Below are 14,395 nucleotides of genomic sequence, written 5' to 3'. Positions count from 1 at the left end.
TGGTCCGCAATCAGTTGCCAGCGCAAGTGGTTAAGTTAGATAACGTTAGGTTTAAGTTTAGATTAAGTTAGGTAAGGTTAGATTTAAGTTTAGATTAACCTCTTGCGCTGGAATGACGTGTCCACGCACGTCGAGAATTTTTTTGTCCCAAAATTGTAATATTTCCTCAGTTTTAAGTATATTTAAGTAAAACAAAATAGGCGAAACAAGTGATAAATTTATTACTTCTCAATAATTTCTACCGACGAGTTCAAAAAGAAAGCAACGAATCATATATGGTTTGGTCGCTCGTTATGGTCCGCAATCAGTTGCCAGCGCAAGTGGTTAAGTTAGATAACGTTAGGTTTAAGTTTAGATTAACTCGGACCAAGTTAGGTTTAAGTTTAGATTTTCACGTTAAGTCAGATCATTTGTAAAGTGATATTTTAAAAGCGAACGATTGAATGTTCCTTGATGTTGAAGGGGGCACACGCGAAAATGATCGCTAAAATACTTTCCATTAAGAAAGCGAACCCGGCACGACTCATGGTGAAATCGTTCCAATTCTATGGTCGTGATCTGTTTGAACGACGAACACACTGAGAGTTGCTACTCGTAACCCACTTTGATATTAACCTATTTAGAGATAGATTCGCAAGCATACAAATTCGTACCTCGCCACTCCACTCCAATTTATAGCACTATGAATCAAACTGCGCTAAATTTCGCGATCATCGAAGTTACTTTAAAGGAGCATCTTTAATTGGGTTAAGTTGATTAACGCGTTCCAAGCGTTATGAGCAGGAGGAGACGCGATCTTTTCGACCTTTGGAAACTGGTAGAAATTTTGTTTAATTTCGAGCCACGTCGATGCGCTGAAAGGATTTTCAGGTCAGCGAGTCGGGTAACGAAATTGTTTGCGAATATATCTAGCGGTGATTCTGAAGTAGATCTATGGCATTCGCTTTCTCCCACATCCCGATAAATCATCGGTCTTCAATCGCCAAATAATTCCCTCCTCTGATACTTGTAAGATAGGAATAAGAAGAAATATGATTTCGACGAAAGGAGGCAGGAGAAAGGGCCAAAGACCTCGAGCATTTCTTAGGGTTCGCGTGCAGCGGTTTTCGGTGAAAGCGACCATTGTTCCTTTCGATACGCCTGCTGCAAGAAAAACGAGACTTCCGACTCGTCTTGTAGCCTCGATACTGCAGATACTTCGTCTTGGACATTTATTTTCGACATTTTTCGCGGACACGTGTATGTATTTCTGCGTTTTTAATTTTTTGAATTTTCTCTTAAAGTACGTGAAACTCCACAATCCAATCGTAATTGTTTAATTGGCAGAACTGAACTGAAGGTTTCTTTGAAATTCGTCGTCCGATTGGTTTCGCAATGATCGGCCGTGGTCAAAAAATTCTTTCTTTGTGATTCATCTTTGGGTAAGAAAGAGATATTCGTGTTAGTAAGTAAATTTAGTGTCCGCCAAATGAATTAAACCAAGTTTCCGGTTCGATGCCGACTAATTCACCTGTTGACGCAACGCGGCGAAAGTTTCCACCGAGCAAATAGTCGTTTCAACGGCTAAATTCAGCATGACAACATGAGTTTCCACTACGGCTTGAAATTCATTGTAAAATTCGTTATAAAAATATGTAAATAATTCTATCGAGAATACAATTACTTTTTGATGAATTCGCCGAAAATATCTCGATTTTCCGAACGTCTAAGCAAAAGAAACTAAATATTCTAAATATACTCTTATCTATGAATAATGTGATAAGAATATTTCAAATACTCTTATCTGTGATAATACGAAGCACAAAAGGAAAGCAATTCTATGCAATGTGTAATTTGTGAGTTTAGACAGAGTAAAAATTATAGAACGATTGAAACACGTATGTGCAACAAATTATTATCTTTTCGCGTAAAACGCAATCATTCGACTGTCCAATTTTCAATCCGGACAATCAAAGTTCTACTTTTGAAAATTTCATTATAAAATTTCTTGGAAGTAAAACAATCAAGTCCATTTACTATTTCTTATTCAGAGAATTTTACTGTGTTGCTCATTATGTTTGAACAAAAGAAACTTGATGTGCAATTCATGTCGTGTCTCGCTGTGTCTCGTCGATCGTGCTAATAAAAAGTCGCCTAATAAAAACACAGAAACCACGGTACGTGGTGGGATATCGCGTTGCATACACCTTCCAGAAAGTCCCGTGCTTAATGGAGAATTTCCAGACGAGGATTTGCTGCATTTTAAGAGGGTAGATACAGGTATGAATAAAATAGATTTGCTTCGATTCGATAAAACATAAAAAGAAAAAAAAAAAATATACACACGTTGAAGAAATAGCGACTAGGTTCTTTACGTAACGCACATTTAAACGATATTTATGTAAATGCAAGGACATGTTTCTTAGCAGCAAACGATGTCTCACAAAGTCCAAGGCAATTATTTTTATGTAATGGACATAAAAGTTTTCTTTCGAATTTTGCTATGTTATCGTCATGTATCGTCAACTATCGTAACATGCGATATCACGGTGGCTGCTACGTATAATTATTGAAGAATATATTAATCAGCATTCACGACGAGCAATTATTGTGCTGCAAAACAAACATGAACATCACCGTTCAAGTGTCGTCGAACGATGCATACAAAAACAATGAAAATAATAGTTTCGATAAATTTTATTATAAAAAAACTCGATAAGAAAATGCATATACACGCGTTATATAGCTACATTGCAGGATTATAGATTAAATTAAAGTCATCTTGTACCCACTGATGGTATCACCTGATAAAATGCGAAGCAGTAATTATTTTAACAGCCATTTAATTAAAGCTAATTGGCATCAAGATCCATTAGAATTGTCTTTTGTGTTACGCTGCGAGAAATTTCTTGACGTAAGTTCCCGTAATTTGTTTATCATTGCCAATTATATCCAGTTTACTTCCATTTCGAAATTATATTTGTTTTTCAATCTCAAAACTGTTTATTTCGCTTTGTTTCTTAAATCTTTGCCAGTGTGTTTCTTAACACGTGTGTAATGATTTATAAAAAAATTTGCATTACTTGCCACGCACTAATGGTCGTGAACATGTAAATTAACGTGTACTGCACATAATATATTTTTATGAGACACATGTAAGCAACGAAGACGTATACCACAATTTATCATGTCAAATGGAGCAGCTTCTACATAACAACTTTAAAATTCTCTTATTGCGACACTTAGTCGGCACGTTACGATGCAACAAAGCATATCAACAACGGAGACAGTTCAATTCCGAAGAGGAGCTGTTTGCGAGGATAAAATTAATCGGGCACGCCCGGCTACTTCTCTTTCGCTTCGTTTTTCCTTTTTTCTTGCATTAAGGACTACCACTTCCTAGCATTTCACTCTTGCTGAAATTTTATACTGGCCACTGTCACGATATCTGTTTCCTATTGAAATCAATTCTTAAACAGGCTGTCTCACTGGCAAAGTGTCGAGTGAAAGATAACTGCGCAACAAAAGAGAATCTGATCTCTCTGATCGGAAGACGTACGGTTTTTTGGCAAAAGAGCATGAGTGACAGCACGATGAGGAGAGGTGGCAAGCAAGATTATTGGGAGGAGAAATGGACAGAATCCTACTGATAATCATAACTAACATAAGAAAAGAAAAAAAAAAAAACACGCGTGACAAATGTGTGATGGTCTTGTGTGTACTACTTGCGGGCCAATATGAACAAACTAATACGAACTTCCTTCTCCGAACGCCATTACGCTTCCACTCTTTGTCGTTCAATGGATACGAGGAGCGTTTTATTGAAACGAGCCGCGTACTCCGAAGTATAGTGAATGAAAGTGGCTGTACACATGTATATATAAGTAGAGTTCCACTCGAATTCCATTCCGGTGAAGCCTTTTGGCACTAACGAGGCCGACGAAGCGACGTGCCAACATGTTTTACGTGTGGATATCAACTACGATCACTTGCGATCGCTGAGCGCGTACCAATTGATCCGGGCCGCGTAATAATAAGCACGACCAAACGAAAGTGAACGCGTCAGACCTTTGCATTAGTCGAGAAACTTCTTCGAATGTTTTGTTCGTGTAAAAAAAAAAAGGAGAGATAAAGATGTTCTTGAAGCAATTCGACAAAGAAGCCGCGCGCGTCTTTCAATAAAGCGGTACAGCGTTCAATAGGACGATAAAACGCAGCCGTGTAATAAATGAAATTAATACGTATCGATTAGAAGCCATTTGGAAAACACATTCGTATCAATGCAGCTGAAACGATGACGCGGGTAAACACCTATTGAACGCAAGGAGATTACGACGAACGTATCGGAATGTATGTCACGCATATAGAACGAGTAATCTTTATCGAGAGCACGGACGCGTGCATTCGTACGCGTTGATTTAACCTTCCATTTATGACCGTGTGTATTTTTATCAACCTGTTTTCCCCTGTAGACTCGCTCTCGTCGCGATTCGCAAATATTTTACAAGTAACGACGATAAAGACGAAGAAAACAAGAGAGAAAACGTAAAAATAACACAGATCTCTCGATTATTGTTAGATAACGATTCCCATAGAAGAAATCCACGACAGACGTAGATCGTTTTACTTCTTGCACACTTCAATAAAGAACAGCTCTTCGTTGAATCGATGCCTCTGATGAAATATAACCGAGCAGCTCGTTAAAGTTGTCGACGTTCGCGAAGAATTGAGTCAATAATCCATCATATCGAGGCTAACGGCAAGAACCACGGTCGTGTATCTCTTGGTAGATAGAAATTATCTTATAAGTTATTTGACGTCGATTTATACGTAGGCTACGTAGAGGATAAATGCACAATCGCGACGTACAGCGACGATCGTTAATATCGTAATATTAACTGCCTCGTTTCCTTTTGCTATACCTCCAGTGAAACTTTATTAAACCACTCTTCTCTTTATTGATCGTTCTAATTTTCCATCGAGGTTTTGCATTTCCATCTCCATGAAAGTTAGAATGCCGACGTTTATGAAAGATGAATAGATGGAAGGCACTCTAGATCGAACGATTCGATTTATCGAAGTGTATCTGCATGTAAAAGCGGAAGGGTTCGCACCAACGGCGAGCTTCCGGCGAGAGAAGCCCCCAGTGAGTGTCGTTGAAGAGAACAAACATTTTCCCAAGTTTTTTCTTCTATCTATAAGCAAACGAATATATCAGTTGACTACCTTTCAGGTTCTACGTCCGATTTATAGTGCAACGAACTCGAAAGGAGGAATCGTTGCTTCCACGAAGAGTAAAAGAACTTTTAAGAGCGAAAGTCTAACAATTGGATTAATAGATAAAATAGTACAGAATTTTGCTATTGTAAAGAAAAACTGACATGTAAAAGATATGCACGCGTATTCATAAGATTATTAATATAATTTCCAATATATTTTTGGTTATGTTACTCGAACCAAACTTTAGTCGAAACTTGTTTTTCATGTAAAGTTTTAAGAGTCAAAGAGTCTAACAATTAAATTAATAGCTGAAACGGTAATTTAGTAAAAAATATTGCTATTGTTGAAGAAAAATTGACATGCAAAAGATATGCACGCGTATTCGTAAGATTATTAATATGATTTACATGGATATCTTTTAGGTTATATTACTGGAAAGGGTCTTTAGTCGAAACTTGTTTTTCATGTCATGAAAAGTTTTATGAGTGAAAGATTAATAGCTGAAACGGTAATTTAGTAAAAAATTTTGCTATCGTTGAAGAAAAATTGACATGCAAAAGATATGCACGCGTATTTGTAAGATTATTAATATGATTTACACGCATATTTTTTAGGTTATGTTACTCGAACCAAACTTTAGTCGAAACTCGTTTTTTACGTCATAAAATATATGTTGAATCAATTAACTTTTTGTTATTTGTAACAAACAGCTTCGGGCATATCGAAATTATTTATTATTGCGAATAAGAGATTATAAATAGTGACTTGAACTTTGACAGGAGAAATTTCAATCCTACGTGACCGAGTACTTTTCGATTCATTTTCCAGCTGAAATGATTGTATACACAATTATATTTTTATCGACAGTAATAGAAACGACGATAAACAGTTATCTCTTTTCTCTTACAATTAGTGTATCGCTAAACCACATTGGAATTATCTGCGAGCGATTTATTAATTTTGTTTGTATTTAATTACGCATGAAATGAGGTCAACGTTGGGCCACTTAGTCATAACAAATGTTACGCGCTCACTGGGATCGAGAGAGGGACGATTAAGCCCGATACTTAATACGACACTTATCCACAATGCGGTTGATCCATTATTTGCGCTGGTACATAGAAGCGACGAGTGTGCAAGACACGGTCCAATCAAGTGTAATCAGGAGGGCCATCCGCGAAAGGAAGACTCAATGACCGTATAAAATGGGGCACGTGGGTGTTCCACTCGAACGCTGCACCCTCCTCGAAATTTCTTCTTCACTATGCGTCCCCAATCACTTCTTCAATGTTTCCCATTGGCATTTTTTTTTTTCCAATTTATCTAAATCCATTCTTCTAATCTTTTTCGAACGTGAAACATTTGCACGATTGTTCCAGCTATCGGTATCTGATGGACAATCCATGTAAACGATATCATGAAATATAATGTATCATCGGGTCGCACAAAGAGTTAAGAAATTTATGCAAATTTCCGTGTGTGTAAATTTTCCTTGTAAAAAAGAGAAATCCATTTTAAGAAAAGCTTGGGAGGCGTTCCGCGACGAAGAGGAAGCGAAGCAAAACGTGTGAACGAATCCTCCGAGCTGGTAGTGGCATGCGGCGAAGGTGTAGATTTACCGAAGGAAGCAGCTTAAAAGACCGTCTGTTGCGGGTATTCGTAACGTGCGTTGCACCGATGCGATAGCCGAGGAACACGATATAGGATTATGTCGCGTTACAAGCATATTGAACGCGATATGTATACGTCGCAGAAACCGGATATGTGCGGGCGCGTGTACGCATCTTCGTGCTCGCTTTGTGAATACGTTGTTACGCTGGCTGCTTGTACTTTGCGCTGCCAATAACGAAAAGAGACACTTGGAGATCACACGTGCTACTCTATGCTCTCAACACAGCTGTGCATGGACGACAAAACTCTGTTAGGTATGTGGCTTTTGAGTCTTTCCTTCTTTCTACGTTCTTCCATGATCACAATTGGCACGTTTCATTACAGTGCGAATAAAATTTTAGAAAGTTTCATGGGACCTTACCTATGGGATCCATAGGTACGTCCCTGAGTTCGATACTTTCATATTTCAACGTGTGACTCACGGCTCTTTTGAGAATAAAAGTTCGAGAAGATATTGTTGTTATCGAGTGCGAATACGCGTCCCTAATTTGTTCTGCGAATCCTTCCTGTATCTTTTCCCGTCTTATCTCTTCTTGTTTAATTAAAAACGAGCGATAAGAGAAAATTTATAGTTCCAGAGTGTTTCGGAATTTTCAAAGTGTATTCTGTTTATCTCTTTCGAATGACAAACGGGAGAGAAAAAAAAAAAAAAAAAAAAAAAACGTGGAAGCGGGGTTGTAGCGGAAATTTATTATTTCAGATGGGCTCTTCGTAACGTGATGGAACGCAGCCAAACGAGCATGAAGAACGCTTCACGTTTGGCCACGTGGAACAAAAAGTATAAACGTATTCTCCAAAACCATAATTTGGCCGGATAATGTGCAGACACACGCGGAAGCGTACTCGGAACGATTTGTAATTTCAAAATAACAGATGTTACTCGACAAAAAGAATTTTCAATTTACTCTGCGTGTGAATCGACAATACGAATAATGCTCCGTTACAAAAATAATGCTGTAGAAATTATTGTTCAAGTCAGCTGTTTGGGAATACAAATTAACGAGCAACTGTTCGATTGCTTTAATTTCTTTCGCATCTTTCGTTCGATCGTTACGTCGATTTTTCGCAAACATTTCACAAATTTTGCTGCAATTAAGAGAATTTTTACACATGTGAGGGAATTAATGCAAAAACATTATAATGCATTCACTGAGATGCAACTGAGAAAATGAAGGACATACTTTCGCATTTACACTTTTCAATTGTTATCGTATCTTTAAATTTACCATAAATCCGTGAACATTTACGATTTGTATAATGAATTCAGTCTTTGAACTTCGATATTTTAAAACGTGGCTATTACGAATGCAGTGCTTCAAGTTTTTCCACGTAAATTGAAATTAACACACTCTTCTATGAGTGAAAATAAGAAAAGAGACTCGTGAAAGCTACAGATTTTTTGTTTGATAAAGGTTAGTATTTATGATACATAATACCACCTTTAAATATTGAAATCCCATCGATTTCCTTTCATTTCACGAATCTTTTGTATTAAATAGTTGGTTGAAGTTTGTTTTCTAATAAACATCGAGTTTGACTATTTGCGCGAATCTAGGGTATGGAGTTGGCTCCATCGCAGTGGATATATGAATTTAGTTGCATCTATTGCCAAGAGGTCTGGATGTTCCCCTATTTTTAGCTCGAACATGACGAAAATAACGCAAGCCGTCAATCCGCAAGCACTAATTCGAGGAGAACGTTGAACTTTCCATACTGTAAGAAATCTAATTGCAAATCTAAATTCGCAAATATGATTCACACACGGTTTGTACAACATTTTTGTTACACGTGCTATCATCGTGTAAATGTTCCACTGAAAATTCAAGCGACAACGGCGCACTCGTGCAATCACTGAAGATGGAAAATATTCCTGGCAAAACCATGTTTTGTCTTGTGGAAAGTCACTACTTTCTTCACTAAAATCTACTTCATCGTGATAATCTTTTTTATTGTTTACAACTCTTCAATGATGAAAGACACTGATTATATAGAATATATAGAATATAATAGAAAAAAAGAATGAGTCAATAACAGTTCAAACCAATGAATATTCAAATACATCTTCAATGCGTTTCTAAATAAAGCTTAAATAAAGCTGGATACTATGCAAAGCAAATCTTTTTATAATTACAACGTTAGAAGGCAGAATTCTACATATTAATGACGGCGAACTTTTTTGAGAAGTAAATCAAATTTTGTTCATTATTTTTTTTTAGTACTAGCTCGTGGGTCACTTGGAAAGGGGGAGGAGAGAATGGTTAAAAACTACTTTTTTTGGTTCTCACTTTTATAAACCTCTAAAAAGTTTACGTTTCCTTTTTGTGTTACATCTTTTACTTTTGCAAGTGAAGAGCAAAAAATAAATGTCGACGTCAAAAAATTGACATAAAAGGGATGACATCATGCCTAGTCACCCCTGCACTATACGTTAGATATATATACTTTATTTCTTAATATTTTTTTATTGTCTGTTCTCTCTTTTATTATATAAAAAACTACCCACTCTGAGAATGGGATCTAGTGTGTTTTTTAGTGTTTATTACATCTGTTTAATCGTAAATGCTATATAAAATTTTTTGGACACAAGTAACTCGTATAACATTTAAGATTTAAAATATCTATATGTATACATAACCAAGTCGTAAATCCACCATAAAACACAATTATGCATTTATTTCTCACTTTTAACCTCTAACCACTTGTAATTTTCTTAACATTTTTTGAAAAGAGGGGTTCGAAAAATAATTAAATTATATTATAATTCTAAATATAAAATAATTCTAAATAATTATAATATAATTATAATAAATTATATTATATTAAATTATATTAAAATTCTTTTACATACATGATGATAAGTTTATAAAAATCAACGCGTGGGTCATTTAAAAAGTCTGCATAAGTCAGCGGGTTATAGGTTCGCCATCATTGCTATATATTCTACAAATAACAAAAATTGCAAATAAAATATCATGCAATGTTGGTCTCCGGCTTAACTGTTCGAGAATTAAGCGTACTATTACGCTGACACACGTGCATATGTATACATCATATAGCTGTAGCCTTGAAACCTGCGAATATTTATGCGGAACATTCGATTGCATAGACAGAACGAACTTCCAGGAAATATATAAATATTTTACAAGATTGTCCAACGTTTTCGTGGAATATTACTGAGGAAAAAAACTGCGAGGGAAGTCAATTGCGACAATTAAGTTGTACAAACGTACAAATATTACAAGTATCACGCGATACTTATTGGCAACGAGCCGATTTCATGTCACTTTGATTTATATCTCTAATGAAGTACCTTTGATAAGGCAAGTAAATATCAAGCACGAGACAGTATCAAAACTTGTAAATGCAGGCAGCACGTTTTCTCAATGATTACGCTGCTTGTTTTTCTTTCAGGTCACTGATCGATTTTTATCACTATGTTTATGTAACGTTATACAAATATGGTGCACCATTATTGTACTAACGTATCTTTGCTACGGAAGAACAATAATGTTGTAAAAATCATTGTATAAAAAAACCTCGATAAAAGAAGAAAAGTAACTTTATCCGGTCGTTAATTGCGTTTCTTTAAAACGAACGATTTCAAACTCGTGGAGACTCTCTGCGATGGATGACTGTAAAAAAAAAAAAAAAATCGTGGAACAGCAAAACGCAGACACAGTTCCACTGTCTCGCTAATTGTGCTTATAGCCTTGAAACGAGTGTGTGCACGCGTGCGTGCAAAGGAGCAAGAGACCGAGCTTGGAAAGCGCAATCACCGGCTTTTCCAGCGGCGAGAGGATCTCGCTCGCGTTTCGCAGTCCTTTGTGCCGGCAATTTCGACTTGTTTCACGCGAGTACCCACTCGTCACGCCTTCTACGCTGCTCCATTCCCGATCGAAGACCGTATAACGACCCGTGTCGTCGATTGTCGCAGTGAAAACCACTTGAAAACCACGAGCTCGTATGCCAGTGCAGCGCACCCTTTCTGTTTCAACGAGAGCTGCGAGAAGGGGAGCATTCGAGAACCGAGCCACAGGAAAAAATAAATGGAATCGATGGAGCAATCTACAACTAACACCGGCGCAGTGCCATCGTGTATCACGAACGTGTGAACCTATAACGATTCTTGCCGTCTTACGAAATAGATTCGTCACGATTCTCTGCTCTATCTCATATACTTCCTCTCCTTCAGCCTCGTTAGAACTTTGTAATTACGCAGTCCTTTCAATTTTCAAAATATATCAAAATATTTTTTTCTTTTTATCTACGAAGAAAAGAAGACTTTTTTATATCTTTTATATAAATAACGTTTAAAATTAATTAAGAAATGCACGTGGCAGACAAGCCATTTATTTATCAAAACATATACCGTACAAATTAAGTTTCAACTCGGGAGCACTCGCCACGATTTAGTTGACATTTACTCAAATCGATATCTAAAGATTAACTCATATTGACGTCGTACCGTGCAGCCGTATTAGAATCACGTATTGTAGCTTGATTCTTCCATTGACCTTTCTGCTGCTAACAATAAAGAGTACAAAGCCCTAATGCTGTATTGTTTGAACGAGGACGCAGCGCTAGCGAGAAGTTTAAAGCCCAGTTCGTATCAATTCAAGCTATTTGAAAACTATTTATTTGCTTGGTTTACAAACGTAAAAATTTTTCGTCCAACTAACAAAGCAATGTAATTGTCGCAACGCATCGATTTTTTTCAAGGTGATCACGACCGCAATGTCACTGAACAAGAGTTTAGTGCAAACAGAATCAAACGACTAACAACATTTTAATGGGATACTCGATAAAGAGAAAAAAGGATTAGAATGGATGATTCATGCTTCTCAGGTACGAATATCTATTCGTTGTGCGCAAAAGTGGACGTACAATACAAACATCTTGAAACGTTAGTGAAAAAAGTGAGCAAGAAAGAAATAAACGAAAAAAAAAAGAATGAGATTAGGCCTTGGCCGCCTATTACGTCAGTTGCGCGCATTAAATGTCGCGTGGCAAAATTTGCAATAATTAACACGAAAATGATGGACGTTGTTCGGCAGTAATGAGTTCCACGTTGCAGCACAACATGTTATCTTTCTTGTAAGCAAATCTAGAACTCAATGGTGCATAAAAAACTACAAAAAACCACTCACACAGAAATCATCTTTCACCTACTACGTTGTTAAAATAAAAAGTTTTTACATTTTACGTACAATTATTCTAATACTATTTTGTATAATTTTAACAATTATAACATCAACTTATAACTTGTTAGATAAATCTCCATTAAAATTATCAAGAACGAAAATTACGTTGCTAATGTTCTTGATATGTATATTGATACATTTTCCGCAAAGAGAGTATCTACAGCAATGTTCAATCGTAAAAAAAAAAAAGATAAAGAGACTTGATGAATACTGAATTAAAAAAAATGCCGTATAATTTAAAAAAAAATCAAGAGGAAAAGAAAATAATATAAAACTCAATTTACAAAAAGTGAAGATCGAATAGAAATAAATTGTATAGTTCGGCATTCCAATACCCAAGTAATAAACAGAAAAAAATATGCCGCGAGTCATACGTAGATAAAGGCGGGTTCGCACAAACAGCGTCATTCCACAAAATTATGAATCGGTTGCGCGAGAGAAACTGAAAAAGGCATGACGAACCTCGATAACCCAACGATCTGTCATCTCAGAAATTTCAACCATTGCCCGATCCATGCACGAGGAACAAACACGTCGCATGTGTTCTTTTTTCTCTTTTTCCTTCCCGGTTACATTTTTCCTTCAACACAATACAAAGCTAGAAAATTTTTTTTCTCTGTAATTTGGTTAATTATCATCCAGCTTATTTCTGTTAAATAAAGTTCTCTCATCTCGTTCCTCATCCCTAAAGTTCCTAGCAGCTTGTTGGAAAAGTTTTCATGAAGCATGTACATATTATGTGTATATGTTATATGTTGCGATTACAATAAACAATTATAAAATGTTAAATGAAAAATTTCAAAAATAATTGCTTTCTCACTGATCGAGAGATAAATATACAGGTATGTACGTATATGTGTATATATGTGAGTATATATCCCGAGAAAGGTTAACGACTCCAAAAAATTGCCGTCTGATCGAACGGAATCGAATAACATAAACAGGACAGAACAACGCATATTGCTGGTTGTCGTTTCGCATATTGTCGATCACATGTCGTTTTCAAACGACACGCATCCACGAATTCGACAAATTCTTTTAATTAATATAGTTCGTTTAATTCGTTTGATTTAATTAATATACAAATATTTTATCCATCTTATGTCAAGGCCGTGTAATTATATAATTGCGATGATAACGTGGCTACACTGTAATCTTTCTAATGAGGATTTGATTCTCGGATCGATAAAAGAACAAAAAGTTTCTGAATTTATTAGAGAGAAAGAGGAATTCATTTAAAGAATTTCGTTATCACAACTGAAACTGTGCAGCGAGAAAGGAGGAATATGAAGGGAGTTGTTTCTTTAAAAGAGGACACGCTTACAAGTGAAATTGCGTAGTAGCACGCGTAGGATGAATACGCGTACGTTCGTTTTCTTGCTCGGCGAGAAGAAACTTTTCTTTCCTCTTTCTCTCTTTTCTCCGACTGTCCCCCTTCTTATCTGGCTCCTCGAGCAGATAATCCCTAAAGCGTCTTTCTTGCTTAGTTAGCCCTGAAGCGATTTTTTTTCCCAACTGTGCGAGAGAGTAAGAGAAAGAGTGGGAGAGAGAGAGAGGGAGGGAGAGGGAGAGGGAGAGGGAGAGAGAGAGACAGAGACAGAGAGCGCAAGTCGCGAAATAGAAGGTAACAGAGGTGCAACAAGTTGAAAAGACTCACTGAGCTCGTTGTCCGCAAGGCTCAAACCGAGATGTCCAAACGCACAGAGAGCCAGCAACAGGATACAAGGCCATCGTCGAAGAGCTTTGTCACAGCCACGGTTAAAGCACCACCGTTCACACGCCATATTTACGAAGCTGCTAAACTCTTCTGTGCTACACGAATATAAATCCGTGCGCTTCGTGTCCCGTCTGCCCCCCCGCGGCCGATCGGACGATGACGGAAGGACGAAACAGAGAGAGGGAATATGGGGAAACGACGAAGACGAAACAAGAAGCAAGAGAGATAAAGACGGACGCGAGGTGAAAATAATGCTAGCGTAGAAAAACGGACGAGACGTTCGGGAAATTGTAATCGACGATATGGTTCACGGTTCGTTTTGCATGAACGTTCACCGCGGTGCTCGTGAATGTCATCGAAAGAAAGGATTCCTCGCGTCGCGACAATCGTTTGAATTTGAACACGCGGCTTGTGCACGATGATTTGTGTATTTCCTTTGCGAACAGGCACGAACTGTGAACGAGAACGCGAGACAGGCAGCCGTGGACTTGGTTCCGACACGTCTTTAAACCGGTATCGGACGGACGAGGACGACGACAACAAACACTTGCGACGGGAACGGCATGTTGGCTCTTACTGGCCTACCGCCGCATTCTTCGTCCGCTCT

General features: G+C 37.3%; 1 protein-coding gene across 1 annotated transcript in view; it reads right to left on the bottom strand.

Moving 5' to 3' along the window:
• LOC122527332 (plexin domain-containing protein 2) overlaps positions 1 to 14,367 on the bottom strand; it is a 29,421-nt gene extending 15,054 nt beyond the window's left edge. The window contains exon 1 of the mRNA XM_043651414.1: positions 13,729 to 14,367. Within this exon, the coding sequence (XP_043507349.1) occupies positions 13,729 to 13,855 (127 nt within the window). The 5' untranslated portion in view covers positions 13,856 to 14,367. The remainder of the gene's footprint in view (positions 1 to 13,728) is intronic.
• Positions 14,368 to 14,395: the final 28 nt, after the last annotated feature.

This window comes from Frieseomelitta varia, unplaced genomic scaffold (assembly GCF_011392965.1).
Source record: "Frieseomelitta varia isolate USP_RPSP 00005682 unplaced genomic scaffold, Fvar_1.2 scaffold_215, whole genome shotgun sequence".
NCBI lineage: Eukaryota > Metazoa > Arthropoda > Insecta > Hymenoptera > Apidae > Frieseomelitta > Frieseomelitta varia.
The sequence above is the reverse complement of the archived record's forward strand: the minus strand, read 5'-3'. Positions and strand labels throughout refer to the sequence as shown.